This window comes from Myxocyprinus asiaticus, chromosome 38 (genome assembly GCF_019703515.2).
Source record: "Myxocyprinus asiaticus isolate MX2 ecotype Aquarium Trade chromosome 38, UBuf_Myxa_2, whole genome shotgun sequence".
Taxonomy (NCBI): Eukaryota; Metazoa; Chordata; class Actinopteri; order Cypriniformes; family Catostomidae; genus Myxocyprinus; species Myxocyprinus asiaticus.
Genome location: NC_059381.1, coordinates 18,183,233 through 18,207,956, shown reverse-complemented (window position 1 = coordinate 18,207,956; position 24,724 = coordinate 18,183,233). Strand labels below are relative to the sequence as shown.

The window sequence follows — 24,724 nt, the reverse complement described above, 5'->3', positions numbered from 1 at the left end:
GTTTGCTAAATTTAATTTCTTGGCTTTTATGTTGTCATTTTACTAAAGCCATAATAAATTATTAAACTATTATATGGAAAATATTTACTTCTTATGAAGTTGACAGTGTATCTTTCTTATGTTGGAGTGATATGACGTATGCTTATGGTGGTAGATGTTTAAACCAGAAAGAGAACATTTTCAATTCAATTCAATATAAAAAATTATATTTTATTTTAAATTTGTATGTTTATTGTAAAAGTATACAATAAAACGATACATTTTGTTTCAAAGCAGCTTTACAGAGTATAGTGAATTACAACCCTTATTTCTTACAAATAAGAATATTTTAATAATTTTAATTACAATAAAATAATCATGATAAATCTAATGATTTCAGATTGAAACTGCAATAATGTCAACATTTTTACACTTTTTTTCTCTTAATTTTTTGTGGACCCCCTAGCACCCCTTGCGGCCCCCTTGAGTCCCCGGACCCCAGTTTAAAACCCCTGTGTTAAGTCACTGTTATAACAAACCAGCTCCAAACTGTGAATAATAATATCCTTTTATCTTATCTTTGCCAGAGATAGCTTAAAGTACAGCAGTAAACTGTACCACTATATTAGTTACAGTGACTGTACAATGTATAATGATGTGAAGATGATTTTAGATGATTTTTGAGTGTCAAAAAGATGATGACAATGAGAAGCACAAATATCAACATTGAATTATGTACACTTGCACTGTGTGGTGAAAATACATTTCATTGTCTAAATCGTTTCAGACTGAATCTTTTATTCATATTCACATGCTTCTCTCTGTTAAATCAGAAAACAGCACCTGGTACATTTGACAGATGCATGTTGCAATGAAACATGCTAAATTAAATTAAAAGTCGGGTCTCTTGTTATAATGTGTGGCCTTGAGGTATTTCCATAATGATAGAGTGCATCTCTTAATCAGCTTTTTGTTCAGTCTGAATTTGTCATCTGTGAGGTAAGCAACATATTCCTTTCCTATCTCTTAAAGACATTTTTGATTTGAATATGATGAAACAACAAACCTCTAATTCTTCTCACCAGCAACCTTTTAACTGTTAGGTTTGCATTCTGGAATCATGTGGGCAGAGGATGACATGTATCCAGGGGTGCCATGTCTCCAAAGTTATACAGAACCTGTGAATGGTAATGTATACCTAATGTATCACGGGACCTCTCTATGTAATGCACAACAGATCAATGCCTTTGGCTTTCGGCCATCTGGACATGGCATGCTGGGACGTGATGTCTACCTCGAGAACTCAACAAGGCCAGCAGATACCCTCTTAATCTGTGTGAGCATGAAAGGGTTGTTATAAGACTTTTGGTTGATGTTGGAAGAGTAAAAAGAATAGATTATCAGGGTCATCCACTGCAGAATACCTGGCATGATCATGGGTATGACACTGTGGTATGGTGCCAAGCGGCCTTGAAGAAGACTGTGTTTGGGAGCCAAGATGAATTCAGATCATCAACATAATTTGTCCAAGTGTAATGCTACTAACAATATTAATAGACAAAAATTTAATGTTCAACCAAGATGCTTCTTTTCAAAGAATAAAAGAGACTACTCGTACTGTTCTTGTTTTTTTTTTTTTTTTTTGGTCTAATTTATCTCTGTATTTTTAAAGGTGATTCTTTAATATTTTAAGTTGAATATTTGCACAGTGCAGTTTGTTCAACCTTACACATTGCCTGCAAGCCAAACATGAAATACGTTGGTACTTCTTTTTTCTTCTTCTTCTTTTTTATTTATTTATTTTTACATAGTAAAGCAATGTCAAGCTATGTATGTTAAATCCAGGTAACTATACTAAACTACTGAAACTACTGAAAATATTATTAGGTTAGTTAAAGGGATCTCAATAAGCCAATGAGGGCCAGAGATCATACTGACTAAATATTTAATTTCAAGGGTTGTAAAAAATTGGATAAAATATACACTTCCTTTTGCCAGTTGATAGCGATATTTTAAGTCAAATAAATGGTGATCCAGTGCAGATGCATGTTTGATACTTGTGTATAGTGCAAATTATTATAAAATAAATTATTGTATAACAGATGAAATACCAATAATAAGATCACATATAAATGAAAATGTCAAAAGTAGGGTAGAAAAGGAAATGATGAATCTGTGCACTGTTATAAAAAGTAAATAAATAAAGAACTGTAGACCATGTAGTTTTTCAACTAGAAATTTAAAATTACTTTTAATTTATTTTAATCTATTTTTTGATCACATAGCCTTTTTCTTAATTACCATAAAACCACGTTCTGTTCTGCCCTGTTTTTTATGCATGTGACCACATGCTTTTGTTTTGTTTACTTTTTTGTACAAAAAGTAGCTAACTACATTGAAGCATATATATATATATATATATATAAATTAAACATACTTTCTAATGTGATCTGAGTTATGCCTCAAATACAATCACACTTCATATATTTTTGCCAATCTTATTTGGCACTTGGAGAAATCTCATAGAATAAAACATTTACACGTAGTCATTTAGCAGACGCTTTAACCAAACTGACTTACATATGAGGAACTTAACAAGCATTTTGTCATACAAAAGTCATCAATATCTTCAGTATCGCACTGCCAAATTCCAAGAGTAGCTAGAGTAGTACACTGTAAAATCTAATTAGTTGACCTTACTTAGATTTTTCAAGGCAATGGGTTTGCATGCTTTAAGTAAACATACTTATTTGGTTCAAGTAAACTGAATGTTATTTTTTAAGTAATGTTAACTAGTTACAAGTAATCTTAACTCATCTATGATTAAAGTATTGTTGCTTTGATTTAATTATTTAAATTGGGTTATAATATGTCTTATACAGAAAGATATGAGGGATAAGGGAAATTATGAATAGACTCTAAGTTAGCCATATGGCACACTGGACTCAGTACTTCATAGTGCACATAAATCTGCCCTCTGTAAAGTACAGTTGAGTAAAGAAGAATGGCTTAAACTAAACAGGCTCAAATTTCACCAGAGGTAACACTTATCACCCTCATGTTGACTTCACAAAAATCTCAATTATCAACCAGCTACAACAAAACAACAACAATAGTCATAAGAATTAAAAACTAAATACATTTTTAAATAAAAAACTATTATTTCACTACATAAGTTACCTTGTTTGGACCAAACAAACATAATTTATTCAAGCGCAAGGGTTTATGGGTATTCCACACAGCCGCAATTTTGTACTTGGTAATTTTAAGTTAGTAGTACTTGAAGCCAAATTTTAAAGAACTTATGTATTTGAGTTATGATTCCAAAATGTGACATTTCAAGTAATGTTTAATTAGGACCACTTAAATGTTTTTATTAATGACAACTTCAGGATTTAGAGAGTAACTGTAACTTAATTTAAACTAGTAAGAATAGTAGAAAGATTAAATTGAGTAAACTATTTTTTATAATTTGAGATTACTATTAGTGTTTACAGTGTATAGAAGCTAGCGCAGAAGAAAGAAACCTAAAGACAAAAAATAAACCTAAAAACTTTTTAAATGTTCCAGTATGACTGAAATTTTGCTGATATGTAATTTAACAAACATCTAAGCAACCACACTACAGTTTGCTCACTCCAAAATATGCTTCAGGCTGTCAGAATTTACTTAAGAGCTTCTCATACTCTCAGCATCACCGAATGTGAACAACCTGGCATGATCATGGTTATGACACTGCCTGGTGCCCTCCAAACAGTGGCATAGTGCCAAGTGGTCTTGAAGAAGACTGTGTTTGGGATCCGAAACGAATTACTTTCATTGATGAAATTCCACTCTGTCTTCAAAATACAGAAGATCCAGTTGAGGATAAATCTACACAATGTTCCATGGCACAAAAAAGGAGGATGCAGAAAAAATCAAAGCCTTTGGTTTTCGTCAATCTGGTGGCATATTTGGACAAGGTGTCTATCTCAGCCGAGATCTAAACAAAGCCAGCACAAAGATTGATCATGATGTACCCATACAACAGAGAAGTGTTCTGAGAGTGAAGATTAATGTTGGGAAAGTAAAGAAGATTGACAATCAAGGTCACCCAATGAAAGAAAACTGGCATGAGCATAGGTATGACACTGCCTGGTGCCCCCCAAAATGTGGCATTGTGCCAAGTGGACTTGAGGAAGACTGTGTTTGGAATCCGAGATGAGTCACAGTCATTGATGTAATTCGTCCAAAGTAAAGAGTATGTGGTGTTTGTTTTGAGCAACAAATATTGGAGAGTGAGTAGCAGGAAAATGATATTTTATTGAGAATTGTGCAGTCAGTGCGGGCAATGTCCTACAATATTTTCATAGGCTGAAGCTGGACAAAAATGTTGATCTAACATGTATTTGCGTGTAGATTCTAAGTATTTCACATTTCCTAGTATCTGTAACTCAAAAAATACAAATCTCTTCTTCAGTTTCAAGTGAGAACCTCACTGTCCATGCGTATGGTAGTCAAATACTCTCAACTTACAGTACAAAGGCTTTTTTTCAAGTCATTGTTATGTTTGTTATTCTAAACAGATGTGTAAACTTCCTGGCTGAACTAGCAGTTGTTATTATGTGTTGGATATTTTACAGTGTAGGCAATATCTTTTTTTACCCCTCAGGTTTTTATTTGGAACAAAAAACTAAATCTTGGTTTACTGTGTACTGTAGTATTAATAAGATTAAGATGTTTGGACATTATTCTGAGCTGTCATGGATCCATGAAGTAAATATGAATCTATACATCTATGGAAAAATGGGCAAAAGCAGGAATGAAATCTAACTGGTTTCCATGAGCAAGTCAATGGAATATCAACGGATAGAGTAATTTAATGACACTGTAGAAGATGTAATTAGTAGTTAGTAATTAATTACTTTTTTTTAGAGTAACTTACCCAACACTGTCCGCAGGCTACAGTCTCACACTAGACCTCATTTAGTATCTGTCGGGTTATAATTATTATTTTATATTGTTTTATGACCTGCCATATGTATGACATTTTAAGTAAAGTGTATATACTGTTTGTCAAGAGATAAAAATATACTTCGCAGATTGAGCAGACTGAAAATTCAGCCAACTGAATTGGGATATTCATATAAATATTGGGAATTTATTAGTGTTATACATACAATATCGTATAAAATTAGATTTCACTAAGCAATCACTATACACCCTTCATTTTAAAAGTGGGTTCACGTACTTAAACTGCCCAACTGAGCAGTAATTACGTGCAGTACACAGTTTAGTAAATTATATTTATTTAAAATATCCTACCTCTTCTGCATTACATTCCCTTGCACTATCTGTATATAACAGTTTTGTATTTGTACATACGTATATATATATATATATATATATATATATATATATATATATATATATATATATATATATATATATATATATATATTCAGTCTTATTGTGTATTTCTATATACTTATATTTTCTATTAGCTTTTTTTTAAATATTTGTATTATCTCTGTCTTGTTGTTGTAATGTTTGTGCACTGGAAGCTTCTGTCACCAAAACAAAAAAATAAAATAAAATAAAAAAATAAAATTCCTTGTATGTGTAGGCATACTTGGCAATAAAGCTCATTCTGATTCTAATTAATAATTAGAATAGACTACATTTTCTATGGAAATTTGAGTCAGATTACTCTCTGCTCAGACTGAATTCATCAGAGAAATAAGCAATCGACTGTACTCTGACACCTACTCAGCTACACTTAGCTACGTCATATGTTATTGTTCATCAACCTGACACTTTTGATCTTTTCTCTTGAGACTCAGTCTGTCACAGCTATGTACATAGTTTCTGACTAGGTGGAGCATTTACAGGAAAACAATCCTTTATGGCAGAAACGAAACTTAAAATATATATTTGAAGTTGATAGTCCTTCTTGTCATTTCAATTTTATTGGAACATTTCATTTAAAAATATTTATTCAAATAATATAAAAACAATAAAATAACAAGAAAAATTTGAATTAATAAGCATTACGCAGGTCACATTACTTGTGTACTGTTTTTCATTATACAAACACGCATACTTCCTTATATACAAAGGTTACTCATAAAATACAAAACAGAACATGAAACAAAGATAAATGCCATTCCTGCTTGTTTTCATAAAAGCTTGACAAATGTCATTAAAACCTAGAAACAAATCACACCATATTTACTTCAGAATTATCAATAAATTGGTCTTGGAGAAACATTAGTAAGACTCTCTTTGCTTTTGGATGTTGGAGAACTTTAAAAGGCAGCCACAGTTTAATCAGATTTGATTAATTTGTTTTTTGTTTTTATGAAGAGAAACTGAAAGTCAATGTAATAACTTCCGTGGACACACCCTGAACAGTACGCCGTTTATAAACTAGCTTTCAGAAGGTCTGCATTCAGAGTTAGGAGCAACATCAGAGGTAAGCCTAATTTGTTTTGGTTTATAAAGCCTATCAACCTTGTAACAACCAATAATATTTTTATACTGTTGACATTTATTTAATTTATACTTTTTATCTCTCTCCCTCTCTTCTCGTGATCTGGTAACCTGAGTTTTCACAATAATTTGAGGATATTGAGAATATTTGTATTTTGTCCAGGTGCAGACATGTGGGCTGAAGATGACTTGGGTCCAAATGTTCCACCATGCCTTAATAGTTGCATAGCACCAACTGAAGGAAAAGTCTACAGAATGTATCATGGCACATCCAGGGAGGCTGCTGATCACATCAAGGTCTATGGCTTTAAACAGTCTTCTAAAGGGATGCTTGGGCCTGGTGTCTACCTCAGCCGAGATCTAAATAAGGCCTCCAGATACCCCCTGGATCTACCAGTTGACCAGAGAGTGGTTCTGAGAGTGAAGGTCAATGTTGGGAAAGTGATAAAGATCAACTATCAAGGTCATCCATTGCAGAAAACCTGGCATAAAAATGGATTTGACACTGCCTGGTGCCCACCAAACTGTGGCATGGTGTCAAGCGGTCTTGAAGAAGACTGTGTGTGGGATCCAAATCAAATCACAGTCATTGGTGAAATTCGTCCAAAGCAAGGGGCGTGTGTTGTTAGGCATGAGCATTATTAAAATACCCCTGAAGAGTGTTTTTTTCTTGATGATCATTTTATAATGTATGTTCTTGTCTTGAAGCTGGAAATTAATAAATGAAAAAAAATTTATGCACAAATCTTTAAATTGTCTTTTATTTATGTTCCTTATGAAATTAACAAAAATGAAATAAAATAAGCTGACTGTATTGCTAAAAGCTGCTTAAATTGTTAAATAAATAAATAAATGGCTCACTTGGTAACAGGCCCGGTTCCAGATTAAAATCACTGAGGGTGCTTCTGAAAATAGTGGGGGTGCTCTGTATAAAGTGGAGATGTTTTGTAATTATACATTTCTTAAAATATATTAAATCATGTTTAAATCTACTAAAACAACGGAAATAACAGTTTTTTATATACAAAACATTTATTGCTTCGTTTTTTCCACATGATCTGTCGCTGAAAATGACAGCAAAATGCTGCGTGTGCAGATTAGGACATACTGATTTGCACAATCATACACGTTTATAAGTTTTGAAGCAGCAATTGTGTGTTTACAAACTGCAGGGATTTTTGTGTGTTTGATGGGATTCAAGGAGGTCTGCTTGCCAATTTACAGTATTAGACTTACATATTCAATTGACCAGAGGTGTGCAATTGTTTTGGTACAGGGGCCACATCAGTTGTTAAGTAGAACATGGAAGAAAGAAGATAAAAATTTTACATAGTTGTATCTTTTAATCCCAGAAGTAGTAGTGCACTCATGCACTCAATGAATGATGCACAGTTTTCTGAAGTGTATACAGACTGATGGGACTATTCTGCGATTGCTTCAAGTTTTGCTGCTACTTTTCTATCACGTGTTAGTAAAACTGAATTAAGACTGAGTATCATTATTAATTGTATATTTTTACCATATTTAGTATTCAGTTTAACACTCTACATCAGGAGTCTGGTTTAATAGTAAAATAAAATATACGGAAATTATAGATTCTAAAATCTTATTTTAATATTGGCCGCAAAGTGGATAAAGCTGTTTTATTCTGAAAACATTATCAGCTCGTTTACACGCTCATGGGTCATGATATGGGTCTCATCAATGGTTTATTTGGCATCCCATTCAGCACACTACTGAATAAAACAGGCTTCATGACACTGATAAATGATTACTGCCATAGTAACATTCGCATACAGGTGTGAGTGACTTCAGCATTTTCAGCAGACTTCAGAACTGGTAGAACCGGGCCTGCTTGGTAAGCCGGATAAGCAAGATATTTTGCTTACAATAGATAGAAATAAAAAGAAATAAAAACATCTTGCTCTCGCTACTTCTGAAAGAAAGTAGAAGAAAGAAAAGTTTTCTTACACAATGAATTAGAACATTTAAATATATTGTAGGCTTCACTCATTTAATGATCCTCTCCTATTTCTTCTTTCTCTTTTAATGAAATTGGTATCCTGAACACTTTGATCTTTTTATTGAAGAAATTTAAGCCAACATTAGCTACGTAAAAACAATCTTAGGTTTGGACTTGACCAATCCAACTGGTGGTTTACGGTCTCAGTCAATACAGTCAGTTTTCATTCATTACTGTTTTTAATAAACCAAATTAAATTGTAACTGTCAGTGGATGTACATCAGGAGCATTTCATTTTGTGATTTCACTGGCTTGATTATCTTGATTGTACTGCATTATCAACTTAACATTCAGACGCCATATTGTACATGCAAATAGCTTCTGACTGGACGGGGAACTAAACAGAATCCCAAACAGGAAGTGACACACTAGAAAAATATTTCCATGGGCATTTTTTGTTGTTTTTACAGTATGTTTCAGGTTTTATGTGCTTTTCTGCCTGGCTTTTTTTTTTTTTGGGGGGGGGGGAGATATGGGTTTCTCCTCTACACCTCCTTCTTAAGGGGTTTTCCTCTCTCTTAGGAAGTCTTGTGCTTGATTACAGTGAGCATTGGCCTAGTCCCACACGTACCAAACTGTGACAATTATGAAAAATGCTATACAAATAAACCTGAATTGAACTAAATTGAATGAAGAATTGATCACATTCAAGCTCTGAATTAAATTTAACAGGTCTCATCATTGAGTGTATCACATCCTTAAGTAGGCTTGTACCGTATGCTGTATAAAATTGGTTTGCACCAGTGGATCACTTCTCTGTGCTCTCCTTTGTATTGTGTACTTCTGTACGAAAATAGTTAGCACAAATGTCTCAGTAGTATAAAATTCTTCAGGGGAACTTTGGGGAAAGTGAGTCTTTAAGTTTAAATACTGTATATTGAAATGCTTTAAATGCACAGAGACTAACTCTCTGAGCAATAAAACACAAACTATTTACCTACTATAACTAAATTTCAGAGGCACAACACTAAATTTCAAGAGTAAACCAGAATAGTTCAAAGCAAGAGCAGACATGTAAAGGCAGAAGAAGAGAGAAAAGATCATTTTTAAATAAATAAATAAATATGAATATAAATTAAGTGATCAAATGATTAGACCAAAATGTTTACAAAAAATCTGGTGATATGAAATTAAAATACAACAAAGAGATTAGGTGAAATTTACACTATTATCAGTATTTATTTTGATAATGTTAAACATTACAGTGATAAATCTGATCTTTCATAAGGATTTGGTACAATCTGTTTCAAGCATGTGAGGAGTTATCATGTGATAATATACTACAAGACTAGATATAGTCAACTTTTTTATCAAGAGGATTAATCAGAACAAATTAAAAGCACATTTACTGATGTCCTTACTGTTCCTGGCATGATTAGCTGCATATCCATATTTTGTATTTAATATTACAGTTTTAGTTTACCTAAGAACACAACACACAATTAATCATGATATCCAGTGAAAATCCCATTTCATGTATGGTCTCATGAATATATAGAACATAAAAATCGTACTTATCTGTGAACATTTCTGCAGTGTTGGTTTCAATTATCAGTTATAATTACGTTGCATATATATCTGTCGTTATATTGTCAGATAAACGATACATGTATTCAGTAGGAATAATAAACTCAGCTTTTTTGGCAGACATGCTTATCCATAAAGGGGCATATGGATGCTTTACAGGACCAGCATTTCTCTACTGTGTGTTTATCCAGTGTCTGCTGACCGCATCCTTTACACTGACTCAGATTTTTCCCATCCGGTTTCTGCAACTGTCCTTTCTGCTTTATGAGACTCTCCAGGGAACTCTTAGTACTGGAGTCTGTGCAATGTGCTATTCCAATCACAGTGAGTCGCTTTGGGTCCCAAACACAGTCCTCCTCAAGACCAACAGTGGCAGGCAACCAGGCTGTATCATATCCATGCTGATGCCAAGTGGTTAGCAGGTTCATGCTTTGGCTGTCAATCCTCTTCACTTTCCCCACTCTCACTCGAAGCTTGAACACAACTCTGTCATTAGGAGCGCAGAATGCTGGGTAACTCATGGCTTTGTTCATGTCCCTACTACAATAGACTCCAGGACCCAGTGTTCCCCCAGCAGAGGGCTGGAACCCTGATGATATGATAGCTGAGGCATTGCTTTTGTGTGTTCCATGGTACATAATATAGCCATGGCTCTTTTTGGGTTGTTGGCCTGGTTTAAGATGCTTTGATTTGTCACAGTATGTCTGCCATCCACTGAATTGTACTGGCATACTGGCACTTATCCAACACTAAGAACTACTGAAGTATATTGAATTTGTCTTTCGCTCCTTACTGAGCCCGCAGTTCCTAAACAACAGAATTTAAACATACAATTATGAGTTAACAGTCAAATTAAACATTGAAATGTTACAATCATCCTTTAAAAATGTCCCCATAGCCAACATATGAACATTTTAAAGGAATATTTCAGGTTCAATACAAGCTAAGCTCAATCAACAGCATTTGTGGCATAATGTTGATTACCACAAATATCCCTCCTTTTCTTAAAAAAAAAAAAAAAAAAGAAGAAAGAAAAAATCCTGGTTTGTGATCGATTAAATTAATAAATGGCAAACAACTGATGATTAATTATTCAATAACATCCCTCATATACACATCTATTTCTGTGTCAACCTCTCTGCTCCCCTAATGTAAGAAACATTCAATTAAATGATCCTCTCTTAAGCACCACCAGCTCATTAACATAGAATTGACATGTTGGCTTTGAAAGTGAAAATAAAAATTAAAAATAAAATTAAAACTGAACTTTGCATTTTAATTTTAATTCTGTCACCTTTATTTATTTTTTTTATTAATCAAATGTTTTGGAAAAAATTAATTTGCAATTGACCCATCGCTAAGCTCCACCCCCCTTGGTAACCGCGGCTCGCTCTGACAAGCTTTGCAAAACTTCCTCTCCAGTTAAATCACCAAGTGATTGAAATGGAGACATTTATTTGTAAAAGAATTTGTTAAATTACACAGTAATGTGATTAAAAACTGTGGAAACGGAATCAAAATTGAGGCAAATGATTATCTTAATGTGTAATTTAATGGCGATTACACACCTAATAACATCAATGTAAGTGAAAAGAACTTCTTATAGCATCTCATCACACACTCACTATGGTGCTGTGAACTCTTTATTTACTATTGCATTTACTAAGACCTGAATCAATACATAAATGAATTCATGTAAAGTTATTAGCTTTAATTTACCTTGGAGCAAATGTAGGTGTCCTTGCTGATGTTATACATGTTTATTTGGGAATGAGGGCTGACACAGTTTAATCAATAGCATGCTCTTTTCAAGATTTATTTGAAGATTTTTTTTTAAAGAATGAAAAAACAGTGTGTATCCTCTCTAGGTACCTCGTGTCACTATTTCAAATGACCCAGCAACAACGTTTTTTTACATTTGTTGGATCATTTCAATAAAATTCCTCATAAAACTATTCAAAAATACACACTGCTTTACACTCTCACTGTGAAATCGTAAGGATTCATGCAACTTTTCTAAATTTGGCTAAAATTTGTATGATATCGTACGACTGCACTTGTAACTACAGCCAATGACATCACTGGACATCGTTTCCATCTAATAAGCGACAATCACTTGCTTCTGTCACACACAACAGCATGTTTACAGACTCTACTGATCAATTAGGTTTAGAAAAGGGGTTTGGGAAAGGCCATAATATTAATAAGCATGTCGTGCATGGAACTCGTGCTTGTGACAATAGGAACTATTGTTGTGTATGCTGTTGCAGCAGGTGCCAGTTTTTAAGAGTGCACCGGAAAGAAACTGTCCCAGAGAATGTGAGTGCATGAGTGTAGAGTTCCGAGTTTAACTAAACAGTCCATTTATAATCGTAAATATCTGTCTTTACTGATTAGAAGAGGCAGAATAAAACAGCGCTTCCGCATTAGGCATTTGCACAAGATGAAATCGTATGAATTTATGTGAACAAAATCGTACGACATCATACGAAATAGCCATCTCCTAAATATGTACGGATTTTCATGAGATCGGGTTGAAGGATCAATTTCTTTTTTCAAACTTTCCTTTTCATTTTAATACTGGCTGTCTTGCCTCAAGATTGCAGTGTATGGAATGTCAGATATTTTAGTTTTAATTTGACAGGGACAATGCATTGTCACTGCAAAAATGAAAGTGAAAATTGATTCATTTAATTTGATTTTGAAGACACTTTGTGGAAATGAACTGGTTAATGAGGTTTTCATTTTCATTTCTATCACTGCATTAATTTATTTAAAAATGGCAGGGAAAATGCCCCATACTAGTTCAAACCTGAGCAGTGAAGAGACTGAGTTGTGCTTGATGCTTTCACTTCTTTTGGAGCTATTTTCGCACAAGCTAACTGACCAATATGCCTGAATCTTACGTTATTTAATACTATTTTGTTTGTTAAACTTTTATTAAACACAATTAAATTATTAAATGTAATTTAATTTAATATAAATATAAAATATAAAAATTTAAATTAAATAAAATTATTCATTCCAAGCAGCATCGGTATGCCATTTTTTTCATGTGTCCTCAGAATGACCCCTTAAATAAGTGTCTCAAATTTTGTGATAATATCTCATTCCGTCCAAGAGCTATAACTGTTTAAGTAAAAGTGGCCACTCCCACTGCTTACATTTTGGTGTAGCTTTGCGATGTTGAATCGAAAGTTAAAACTTTTTTGATAATTATTAATAATGGGACTCCAGAGAAACTTTCTGCACTTGTTTGGTTCCGATTGGGTGAACGGACTAGTTAATATAGCTGCTAAAAGATGATTTTGTTGATGGCGGCCATGTTTTTCAAGGTATGTGACTGTCCTAACAGACCTTGATGGCCCCTTAGACATAGACACTGCATGCAAAATTTAAAGTCGATCGGCCCAACCGTTCCATAGTTAGATTCATTTTAATGCGCTTTACTATTATAGCGCCACCAGAGGTGGAGAATGCACAATTGTTTTTATGTGTCATTAGAATGACTCCATAAATATGTGTACCAAATTTGGTGGCAATATCTGATTCTGTTCAAGAGTTACAACCATTTTAGTAAAAGTGGCCACAGCCATTACAAACATTTTGGTGCACCGTTTGACGCTAAATTTGAATATCAAAATTCCATTGATAACTTTTCATTTTGGGACTCCAGAGAATCATTCTGCACTGGTTTGGTTCCAATCGGGCGAACACCTAGGACTAGTTCGAAAAAGTTATCTTTTAAAATAACCTCAAGTATTTATTGAACATTTTGTTTCACACCAATGGTACTTACAGCAAAGTTGTTCAGAATGAGGAGATCTACAATATGGTATGAATAACGTGTTTCTTGTGAAGCACAGCAGTATTTACAATGATTTACATGCACGTAAAACGCGGTATGCCTCTCGTGGCCAATTTTTTTCACATTTTACACAGACATCTTGGGCCAAGAGACAAATAGGCCTACCCAGTTTAGTTCGGACCTGCCATATTTAACACTATATAATAGCTGCTGAAAGCTGATTGGTCGATGGCGGCCATGTTTTTAAAGATATGTAACTGTCCTCGTTCACCTAGATGGCACCTTGGTCAAAGACACTGCATGCAAAATGTGAAGTCGATCGGACCAACCAAAGTTATTGCCATTTTTAATTTTTTTAATTATTATAGCGCCACCAGGAGGCAGAGGTGTGCATTTTTGCATGTCCTCAGAATGGCTTCATACGTAAGTGTATAAAATTTGGTGATAATATCTCAATCCATTCAAAAGTTATAACAATTTTAGTAAAGGGCCACGCCCACTAAATACAGTTTGGCGTACCATTTGACGAGAAATCAAAATTTCAAAATTCCTTTGGAATATTTTTGCAGCACTTCGTGCTTGGACTCCTAAAAATCCTAACAAAAAGGGGCTTGAACCCCTAAATAACATAACACACCATTGCTGGAATTTAACTCTAACATGCTACTATTCTCATCGGGTTATTTGGAAGGAACCACTTTTTTCATTTTTAATTTAACATTTATAATGCGCAGTTCCTCAGAAGACGAGACGTTAATAGTTTTGTACGTATCTAAATTCCTTGCGAGAAGCGTCTCCATTTTAGACAGGTTAAAAAACAAAAACAAAGACAGTTTCCCGAGATCAACCTTTCACCACGTAGGCTGTTTTGTCGTTGAAAAACCTAACGTTTACTAACCTTGTTTGTCTTAAGGACTTGTTTGAGAGAGACACCGTCACTTCTTATACCTTGGTTTGCATTCCTCAGTGCGTTATGGGCCGACTAATCTCACTTAAAAGCACACATTTGACTTGGGGAAGCTGCTTTCACTTTCATTTCTTAAACACATTCCCAGTGACGCCAAGGCCTGACTCTGCACACAGATACCAACAAATTTAGACGATACCTGTTAAATGTATGCAAGTTAATTTGACAAAAGATAAGAAAAACTCAGTGATACATCATATTTTATTTGTAAACAGACAGGATGTGAAAATTCCATTGCTGAAGCTCAGCTATATGATACATTATTAATACTGCATTTACAACACAATATAATATAGTTGCGATTATAAAATTAAATGCATTATTGCAGTGTATGAAAGTAGATTCTTAACAAACTGAGTTACTTCTGTAAATGTGATGAAACAACAACAACATAAATTACTAATTAATGTTTAAATACAGAAAAAGTGCCTGAACTCTAAAGTCAGTTGGTGCATTTCATTGAAAGCATGTTATTTCATGAGGCTATTAGATAGCAACTGTACTGTCATTTTATCATTATTCTCTGGGGAAGTTATTTGCTAACTCTACTACAAAGTCACACCACTGATTGAGCTAACTTTCTCCTACAACAATGCTGACAGACACTCCTTAAAAGCAGTCAAGTACATTACAAATCCTTTAACTCATTACAGTACACACACAACATGTTGTGAGTTGTGCTTTGGCTTGACACGTAAAAAGACAAAGTAAACAATACCTTCATAGAGGCAGCAAGCAGTACTTACTTTGCAGTAAAGCTAGTGCCAGTAGATTCAAGAAAACACAAATATGCTGAGAAATCTACAGAAATACATTTTGCTTTATTAAGCGAAATTACTATTTTGTACACCCTGTCACTGAATATTTCTTAGAAGCCTTCCCATAGCTGAACGATGCACAAAGGAACCAAAAGACTGAGCCAATGATAACCCAACAGAAACAAGCTGATGGCAGAGCAGGGCTGGATGGTATCTGGAAGGCAAAGACAAGTTCAAGTTTAGGCAGAGAAAAGAGTTTATTACTTTTACATAGTGAGACCATAGAAAATTATCTCAGCTGTTGTACCTAATTCAACAGACAGTGTTTTCTGGATCTTGGTTACTTTACAAATGAAGGTTGTATTCTCAGTAATGGTGAAGCTCATCATGATCAGCCTGAATCCGTATGGTTCAAGTTCTGTTACAAATGTATTGTGTCTAAACTTGGGGTCAGGCATGATGCCAGAGATGTTGGTGTTTATGATGGTCTCCTTTGAGCCTTTGGACATGGAAAACTCATAGTCTGTGTGGTAGTTGGCTTTGGGCTCCAGGAGGCAGTCCACTCTGAGGTCATTATCTTCCTCTTGACATACTGTAATTATGGTCTCCTCATCCTGACACAAGACTGGGCTCATCAGAACTGAAGATGTAAAATAACGAGGACCATCATTTTTGTCTTTGTCATTTGTACTTTGCGCAATTCTTTGCACAACAAATTATGAAGACAGAGTTCAGCTAATTTAAGTTACATTTAAACAAAATTAAAGGAATATTCTGGGTTCAATACAAGTTCAATGCTCAATCAACAGCATCTGTAGCATAATGTTCATTACCACAAAAAGTGCTTTTATAAAATAATAAGCTTTACATTTCTGCCTTTAGCCCCTCCAAAAATTGGCACCTTTAACTTCCAGTAAGTGCCTCATGGTTACATCAAATTTTTTCTTATTTTTCTTTTTAAAGAAAAGGAGGGACAAGTCAAAATACATTTTTCTGTTAAAGGGGTAGTTCACACAAAAATTTAAATTATCTAATCATTTACTCACCCTCATACCATCCCAGATGTGTATGACTTTCTTCTGCTGAACACAAATGAAGATTTTTAGAGGAATATCTCTGCTCTGTAGGTCCATACAATGCAAGTGAATTGTGACCAGACCTTTGAAGCTCCAAAACTCACATAAAGGCAGCATATAAGTAATCCATAAGACTCCAGTGGTTAAATCCATATCTTCAGAAGCTATATGTTAGGTGTAGGTGAGAAACAGATCAACATTTAAGTCCTTTATTACTATAAATCTCCACTTTCACTGGAGATTTATAGTAAAAAAAAGGATTTAAATATTGATCTGTTTCTCATTCAATGTGACTGCGTCACTTCAGGAGACATACAGTATATTAAACCACTGGAGTTGTATGGATTACTTTTATGCTGTCTTTATGTGATTTTTTGTGAAAAAGGAGTTATATTATGTCCTGTTCTCACCCAAAATATTTATCTTGCTTTAGAAGACATTGATTAAACCACTGTAGTTTTATGGGTTACTTTTATCCTGCCTTTATGTTTTTTTGGAGCTTCAAAGGTCTGGTCACTACAGAGCTGAGATTGTCAAGGAATGCAGAGGCAGGACCCAAAAGCAGAGATAAAAAGGGGATTTTTTTTTATAAAAACAATAAAATAAAATAAAATAAATAAAACTCCCACAAGGGGGAAAAGCAGACATAAACTACCCAGAAGGGGGAAAAGGGTAATCCAGGCTGGGGCAGAGGGAAACAGGATCGACTGGACCAAAACAGGAACCAGGTAGGGAAAACAAGACCAACAGGGAAGACTGAACACACAAGACTGGAAACAAGACGAAGTGGCACTGGACAGCAAACATGAGGAGAATAAATAGGGAGAGAAATTAACAGGTTAACAAAACAGGGCAGGTGTGACTAATAAACTAATAATGGGCAAACAAGGAGGTGGGGTATGACGTAAGACAGAGAGGCACGTGGCGATACAGAAACAAAACAAAGCCATGTGCTCTCACAAGACAACAAAACACCCGAATGGCATGAGAGTATATCGGCAAGACAATAAGGCAATATACGCCCATTCCAACCAACAAACAAGACAAGAGAATGCGTAGCAACGGCAAACAAAGTGATGCCACGCATTCTCACATTATGCGAAACCTGAGCGTACATCGCAAGGCAAACGCCACAACATGCACGCAACAGGCGACAAAAACAAGACAAGACACCTGTGCGAGATTTCGGCCACACACAAACCCGAAATCTCTGAAGTGGCTGAAGTGACCGTACCTCAGCACAACATGAAGACAACTCGCGACCAGGGCGGGCAGCGCAAAGTGAGCTCACCGCACATCTGCGGTCACGAGAGACATACACAGAACATGGAGCATGAGTGTCCGAACCCCCACACAGACTGAAACTGAACCAGACAGGGAAGTCGGGATCCAGACACCATGCTCCGGACATGAAACACAAGACAGCTCGCGGCCCAGGCATGCAGCGCAACACGAGCGCAAAGCGAGGCGCACCCGTGTTCGCAAGAGACAGACATAAACTATTAATGCAAGTGCATGCTACCAAGATGACATAAGCGCGATGCACTCACGTCAGTAACAGACAGACATGGAGCATGAGTGTCCAGATCCCGACACAGACCGAAACCGAACCAGACAGGAAGTCAGGACCCAGACGCCATGCTCCAGACATGAAAAAAAGACAGACCGAAGAGCGCACGGCAGGGAATACAACCGAAACCATGCGCTCACACAAAGACATATAACAAAACACAAGACAGACATGGGACAATGATGCCATGGTCCTGTCAGACAAAAACCCAGACTGACAGAGTGACAGGACCGTGACAGCCTCCTGGCGTCCCAAAACAGGAACAACAAACAATACACAAGAGAGACAAAACGAGTACTAACATAAAAACGACAGAAAGGGAGGGAAGGGAGGGAAACCAGGGAGGGAACTTAAGGAACTTAAGGAAAGGGGCGGGGTCCGGCGGCCTGGGGGTAGACCTCAGGGCAGAGCCAGGGTCTGGCGGCCTGGGAGGAGGCCTCAAGGCAGCGGCAGGGTCTGGCGACCTGGGAGGAGGCCTCAGGGTGGAGGCAGGGTCTGGCAGCCTGGGAGGAGGCCTCAGGGCAGAGGTGGAACAGTACTTGGCGGTGGCCGCTGGACAGGGTTCAGGAGGGTGCGGCTCAGGAGGCAGAGCCGTGGAAGGCTCGGGCACTGGCCATGGCAAGGGAACGGCCTGAGTGGCTGTGAATGCTGGCAAAGACTGGGGAATGGCCTCCGTGGCCATGAGAACTGGCAGAGACTGGGGAACAGCCTCCGTGGCCATGAGAACTGGCAGGGAAGGGGGAACGGCCCCCGTGGCTGTGGGCACTGGCAGTGACAGAAACGACCTCCGTGGTTGTGGGCACTGGCAGTGACAGGGGAATGACCTCCATCATGAGAACTGGCAGTGACAGGGGAACAGCCTTCGTGGCTGTGAGCATAGGCAGTGACAGGGGAATGACCTCTGTGGTCGTGGGCATTGGCAGTGACGGGGAAACAGCCTCCGTGGTCATAGGCACTGGCAGTGATGGTGAACAGCCTTCGTGGCTGTGAGCACAGGCAGTGAAAGTGGAACGGCCTCCGTTGCCAGAAGCGCTGGTAGCGACTGGAGAACAGCCTCTGTGGCCGAGAGCGCTGGCTGCGACTGGCGAACGGCCTCTGTGTCCAAGAATGCTGGCAGCGACTGGGGAATGGCCTCTGTGGCCAGGAGCACTGGCAGCGACTGGGGAGGCGGGGTATGACATAAGACAGCGATACAGAAACAAAACAAAGCCACGTGCTCTCACATGACAACAAAACACCCTAATGGCATGAGCGCACATCGCCAAGACAATAAGGCAATTTACGCCCATGCCAACTGAAAATCAAGTTGAAAGAATGCGTAGCAACACCAAACAAAGCGATGCCACGCATTCTCACACTAAACGAAACCTGAGCGTACATCGCGAGGCAAACGCCACACGATGCACGCAACAGGCGACAAAAACAAGACAGGACACCTGTGCGAGAGTTCGGCCACACACAAACCCAAAATCTCAGACCGAAGTGACCAAACCTCAGCACAACATGAAGACAGCTCACGACCGGGCGCGCAGCGCAAAGCGAGCGCAACATGCATCCACAGTCACGAGAGACAGACACAGAACATGGAGCATGAGTGTCTGAAACCCGACACAGACTGAAACTGAACCAGACAGGGAAGTCGGGATCCAGACACACAAATACATAAATGAAACACAAGACAGGCTTGGGAAGATGATGCCACGGTCCCCTCAGACAAAAACTCAAACTGACAGAGTGACAGGACCGTGACAGAGATATTCTAAAAATCTTTGTTTGTGATCTGCAGATGAAAGAAAGTCATATACATCTGGGATGGCATGAGGGTGAGTAAATGATGAGAGATTTAAATTTTTGGGTGAACTATCCCTTTAGTCAACATTATGCCACAAATGCTGTTGCTTGAACCTAACTTGTATTGAACCTGGAATATTCCTTTAAGGCAGTTTAATACAGTATTGTATTGAGAATATTATTTCAATATTGAATAACAAAAATGTTTTAATAAGAAAAGCAACATCCTTATGATTCGCTTACCTCCTAGAACAAGTAGCCATCCAAACATATATTTTAATGTGTTCATTACAGAACTCTATGGAGAAATCAAAGGGGAGAAATTAACACTTCTAAATGCCCCGGAAGAGACACAAAACAACATTTTGACATATTTATATTTTGAATGTTTTTTTCTGAACAACATAAGTGCAATGTCACTCACAAAATGTGCCTTAACATAAATGTGGAGGTCTAAAAAGCCTTCCTTTCAGAAGAGCTAAAAGCAGAGCTGATGAATTAAGTTAGTTCACCCATTTCCCACGTGTTGTTCCAAACCCATATGAATTTCTTTCTTCTGTGAACCATAAAAGGAGATGTTAGGCAGCAGCCTCAGTCCTCATTCACTGTCAGGGTCAAAATTCTTCAAAATGTCTCCTCTTGTGTTCCACAGAAAAAAGTAAGTACAGGTTTGGTGATGAAATGATGTAAATGATGAAAGAATTTACATTTTTGGGTAAACTTACCCCTTCAACAATTATCTTTGAAATTACCCTGAAATAGCAAAATAGCAACAAAAAAAAAAAAAAAAAAAAAAGGGTTTGTAAAAGAGGAAATCACGCTTTTAAACAAACCTGCATTTTAAAATGTTTTGTCATTTCAGATGTGTGGGACACCCAGACACTGAGCTCTCCTGCTGAAATTTCCCACATTGTAAACTCTTAAACTCATAAATAACAATAAGAATAACACATTTCTATGATCTTATTTTTCTTACTGATTGAGATTTATTTTGTTTACTTGTGTGTATACTTTCCCCTTCTCTTCTCTTTTTACTCAATTTGCATTACCAATGCAGTGCTGTTTCTTTTGTGTAATATACTAATAAAAAATAAATAAATAAATAAAAAAAAGTCACTGAGCTCTCCTTGAGACAGTAACAGCAAAACAGTGCTATAGCTCCACCTAACTGCCTTATGCAGCACTTCACCCAACAAATAGCAGGCCTCTGTGAGCCACTGCACTGCAGTTGACTGCAGCAGCCCCTCCCATCTGCTGCACCCATGCAATGTTTCGGATCAGTATATAGGTATGGTGTGTTAACAGGAGAGATATCTCTAGATCCATGTGTGTGAACTGTCCATTCAGTCACACAAGGGGAAATACCTTGATGAAATAATATGAAAGCTGTGCAAAATCGATTGTCATGTTTAATGTCAAATACAAAACAAGCAGTGCAACAAAACATAGTTTTTAAAACATGAAGATTATTGGCTGACGCAATTATGAAAGCTGATCTCTCAGTATAGTCCCCAATCACAGATCACAGACCAAATCTTATTAGTAAATGCAGTTGTCCAGAGCAAAAATTACGTTTACCTTTTAGAGGCTTTAATCCCAGTCCTTTTTTATTTGGTTGGATACCCTTGACGCAGGGTCCTAAAGCTGTACTCCCAGAGAGTGTAGTGAAAAGGAGGGGAACTGAGGTTGTGAGAGAGGAGCAAGTACTCCAGAGTGCAGCCTGGACGATGGGGCGTGGCGACACATTGGGGCGGGGCTACACGTGTAGTTCCGCCCACTTCCGATTTCATTGGTTTATACAGCAGAGTTTATAGATGAAGTTACTGTTTACAAACAAACGCTCCACATTGTCCCTTCCAGGTTCTTTTGGTAGCCCAAATAATAACTGCTGTCTATGGGCGCTTCGCTCAAATTGCGCTGAAACTGCCCAAGAAGTGCTGTATGTGGGGTTGAAACACCCCGTTTCCCACAGATTATTGGAGAGTGGGGCTTCTTTAAATTTCCACCAGATCTTTCATCAGAAAAACTCTGATTTTACATAAATGATGATATTTCACAGGTCACCCTCATTGTTATCGCGTCTGCTCTGTTAGACACAAATGACCCACAGGTTTATTTATTTATTTATTTTTAAATATTTTTTACATTAAAAGACATTATTACATTCTATAAAGCTTAAAAGATTATTAAAACTGCAGCGCTGACTATTTCCTCCACTGAAATCTTCTGCTCGAAAGAACCCGGAAGTGTGACGTCAGAGTAATTTCATCTATTTGTGTATGGTGTTGAGAAGCGTACACAGTTTTATGAGGGCATACATAAATAATTACGTAATGACAATAAAGCTCAAAAAGTAAACGAATAGAAAGAAAGCGCAAAAAAAAAAAATGGCGCACAGTTTCTCTTAATTATAAGCAAACGTGACGTTCAGAGCATTCTGAGTTATTTTAGTGCAGTATCTGTAACTGAGATTCTAATGTGCGTGCATGCCTCTCATATCTGTCCCTCATGTTGATATCAGACACACTGAATCATTTCGTGAAGTTCTCGTGCATGTTCATGCATTCGCTTTTTTAGATTTTCCGATCGTGAAGTTATTTCCCTTTCAAAACCTTGCATTACCGGCAAATTGTAAACTCTTGTTTTATTATGCAGTGCTCCGCTGTTGTGGCACAACGAGCTCAATGCCTGACATGTGTTTGGAGTGGACAGCACAGAATAGTCACAGCTCCAGCTGACTATTATTATGCAGCTAAAATACTTTAACTAATTGGATTTTGAACGCACAAGGTCACAGATATGCATAGCAAATAAGTTATTTATCATCAAAAGCTTAAAAATGAAATTTCAGCTTTAATTCCAGCCCCCCCCTGCAGGAATTTTCAGTTTTTGTGAGCGCAACAACTCCCTACACAGCTTTACTGGCCCATATACATATTTTATTACAAGATAAATGAGGGACAGGGATACTTTTTTATTAGCACTTCAATATTCTGCAATGCAAGTTAACTTTATCCTTGTTTCCCCCTGTTGAAAGAACTGGATAATGCCTTTATTATCAAAGTTCTGGTCCATCTACATTTACTTCTTTAAAGCCACTTTCTTTCAAGGTATACATTTTATCCGTAGGTGTGTTCCCTGGGAACCGAACCCGTGACATTGCCGTTGCTAGCACCAGGTTTACACAAGGTTTATTTCTATTCCTTCTGCTCCAAACTTACTTCAAACTTACTTCTCTGTCTGCTTGTATGAATGTAACACATCATAAGAAAGTGTGTCACCACTGTTCAAATGCACTTTGGATCACATCATTTATATGTATAAATGTTTTCCATCTGAAAGGACTAAATATTAAATGAAACAAATGACAATAAAATGCAAAGTAATCTCTTCAGTAATCCAAATAATTTTGAATGTAACTGTATTCTAAATACCAATGATTTAAATTGTAACTAGTGGAATACAGTTACTTATATTTTGTATTTTAAATATGTAATCCCATTACATGTATTCCGTTACTCCCCAACCCTGCGCTTAATGCAGCTTTATTATAATGTGATGGCTTGCGACTTATTGAATCATTATATGTCACTGTGCATTTCTTATCGTGAAGAAAAATAACAATACACAGCATTATTAATATGAGAGAGAGTTTGTTTTTTTATGAGTTAAAGATGTATTGAAGTGAAAGGTGACAAAAAGGTGAGAGAGGGTAGTCTTCACCCCATTATACACTGCAACAAAATACGTTTTTGATTTGTTTTTGTTTTGGCTTGTATTAAAATATAAATATCTAAAACTCCTTTGAAACAACTTACATTTTCTTTAGCAGCTATACTGCAGAAGAAAAAATTGTTATCTGAGAATGTTGAATATAATATTAAAAATACAAATATTTTTAAATATCTAAAAATCCTTTAAAAAAAACATGTATTCCCCTGAGAAGCAGCATATAAAATATTTAGACTTGGTTTTAGAGAATAGATCTTGAATATAAGTATATTTTGTCTTCTCACAGAAGTATAACCAAGTGGAAAAACTTGTATACAAAATACACTTTATCATTTAAGATACATTCTTTTAAAGCAAGTATAAATATCTTATATGTTGCTTCTCAAGTAAATGTATCTTGTTTCAAGGATTTTTAGACAATTTTAAATGGAAAACAAGACAAAACACTTGATAACAATAGGATTTTTTGCAGTGAATTTTTTACTGAATTAAAAAGTATTTTTTCCCCCTTTAATTCAATGAATGTCATTTAGGGGTATTTTTAAAAGATGATTTTGTCCTCTTTATTGTTAGTAAGCATGTTTAATACAACCTTTTAAGTCAGGGCACAAGCTGAATAATCGGTTAAGAGCTAATGATTAATCGTTGCGATAATCGCCGAATAGCCGAATAATCGTTAGATTAATCGATTATCAAAATAATCGTTAGTTGCAGCCCTAATATTAATCTGTTTTTGCACCCAAACCTATCATATCGCTTCATAAGACATGGATTAAACCACTGGAGTCTTATAGATTACATTTATGCTGCCTTTATATGCTATTTGGACCTTCACATTTTTGGTCACCATTCACTTGCATTGTATGGACCTACAGAGCTGAGATATATTTCTAAAAATCTTTGTTTGTGTTCAGCAGAAGAAACAAAGTCATAGCCTACACATCTGGGATGGCATGAGAGTGAGTAAATGATGAGAGAATTTTCATTTTTGGGTGAACTATCCCTTTAAGACCAGTAATAAA

At 36.5% G+C, this 24,724-nt stretch overlaps 2 protein-coding genes and 1 pseudogene across 3 annotated transcripts; 1 reads left to right on the top strand and 2 right to left on the bottom strand.

Annotated features, from left to right (window-relative positions):
• The first annotated feature begins 1,084 nt into the window (after positions 1 to 1,084).
• Positions 1,085 to 7,187, top strand: LOC127428768 (uncharacterized; annotated as a pseudogene).
• Positions 7,188 to 9,627: 2,440 nt separating this feature from the next.
• Positions 9,628 to 14,865, bottom strand: LOC127429108 (uncharacterized). The gene is made up of 2 exons (XM_051677913.1): positions 14,707 to 14,865; positions 9,628 to 10,807 (listed from the first exon to the last, which is right to left on the bottom strand). Exon 2 carries the CDS (start codon positions 10,729 to 10,731, stop codon positions 10,105 to 10,107), a length of 627 nt encoding a protein of 208 aa, XP_051533873.1. The 5' UTR covers positions 10,732 to 10,807; positions 14,707 to 14,865; the 3' UTR covers positions 9,628 to 10,104.
• Positions 14,866 to 14,958: 93 nt separating this feature from the next.
• On the bottom strand, positions 14,959 to 21,697 carry LOC127429109 (thy-1 membrane glycoprotein-like). Of its 2 annotated transcripts, XM_051677915.1 has the most exons (5): positions 21,549 to 21,631; positions 20,696 to 20,723; positions 20,214 to 20,268; positions 15,841 to 16,173; positions 14,959 to 15,747 (listed from the first exon to the last, which is right to left on the bottom strand). In XM_051677915.1, the coding sequence occupies exons 3-5, from the start codon at positions 20,257 to 20,259 to the stop codon at positions 15,644 to 15,646; spliced, it is 483 nt and encodes a 160-aa protein (XP_051533875.1). In that variant the 5' UTR covers positions 20,260 to 20,268; positions 20,696 to 20,723; positions 21,549 to 21,631; the 3' UTR covers positions 14,959 to 15,643. The 2 variants fall into 2 exon arrangements, with proteins under 2 accessions (XP_051533875.1, XP_051533874.1); XM_051677914.1 differs by lacking the exon at positions 20,696 to 20,723 and having other exon boundaries at positions 21,549 to 21,697.
• Between the last annotated feature and the right edge of the window lie 3,027 nt (positions 21,698 to 24,724).

Bases quoted from the DNA above. Each gene is read 5' to 3' on its own strand.
- LOC127429108 (XM_051677913.1), bottom strand. From the start codon at position 10,731: ATGCCAGTACAATTCAGTGGATGGCAGACATACTGTGACAAATCAAAG.
- LOC127429109 (XM_051677914.1), bottom strand. From the start codon at position 20,259: ATGAACACATTAAAATATATGTTTGGATGGCTACTTGTTCTAGGAG. The intron at 16,174-20,213 runs GTAAGCGAATCA...TTACATCTTCAG, and splicing joins ATGGCTACTTGTTCTAGGAG to TTCTGATGAGCCCAGTCTTG. The intron at 15,748-15,840 runs GTACAACAGCTG...TTTGCCTTCCAG, and splicing joins AACACTGTCTGTTGAATTAG to ATACCATCCAGCCCTGCTCT.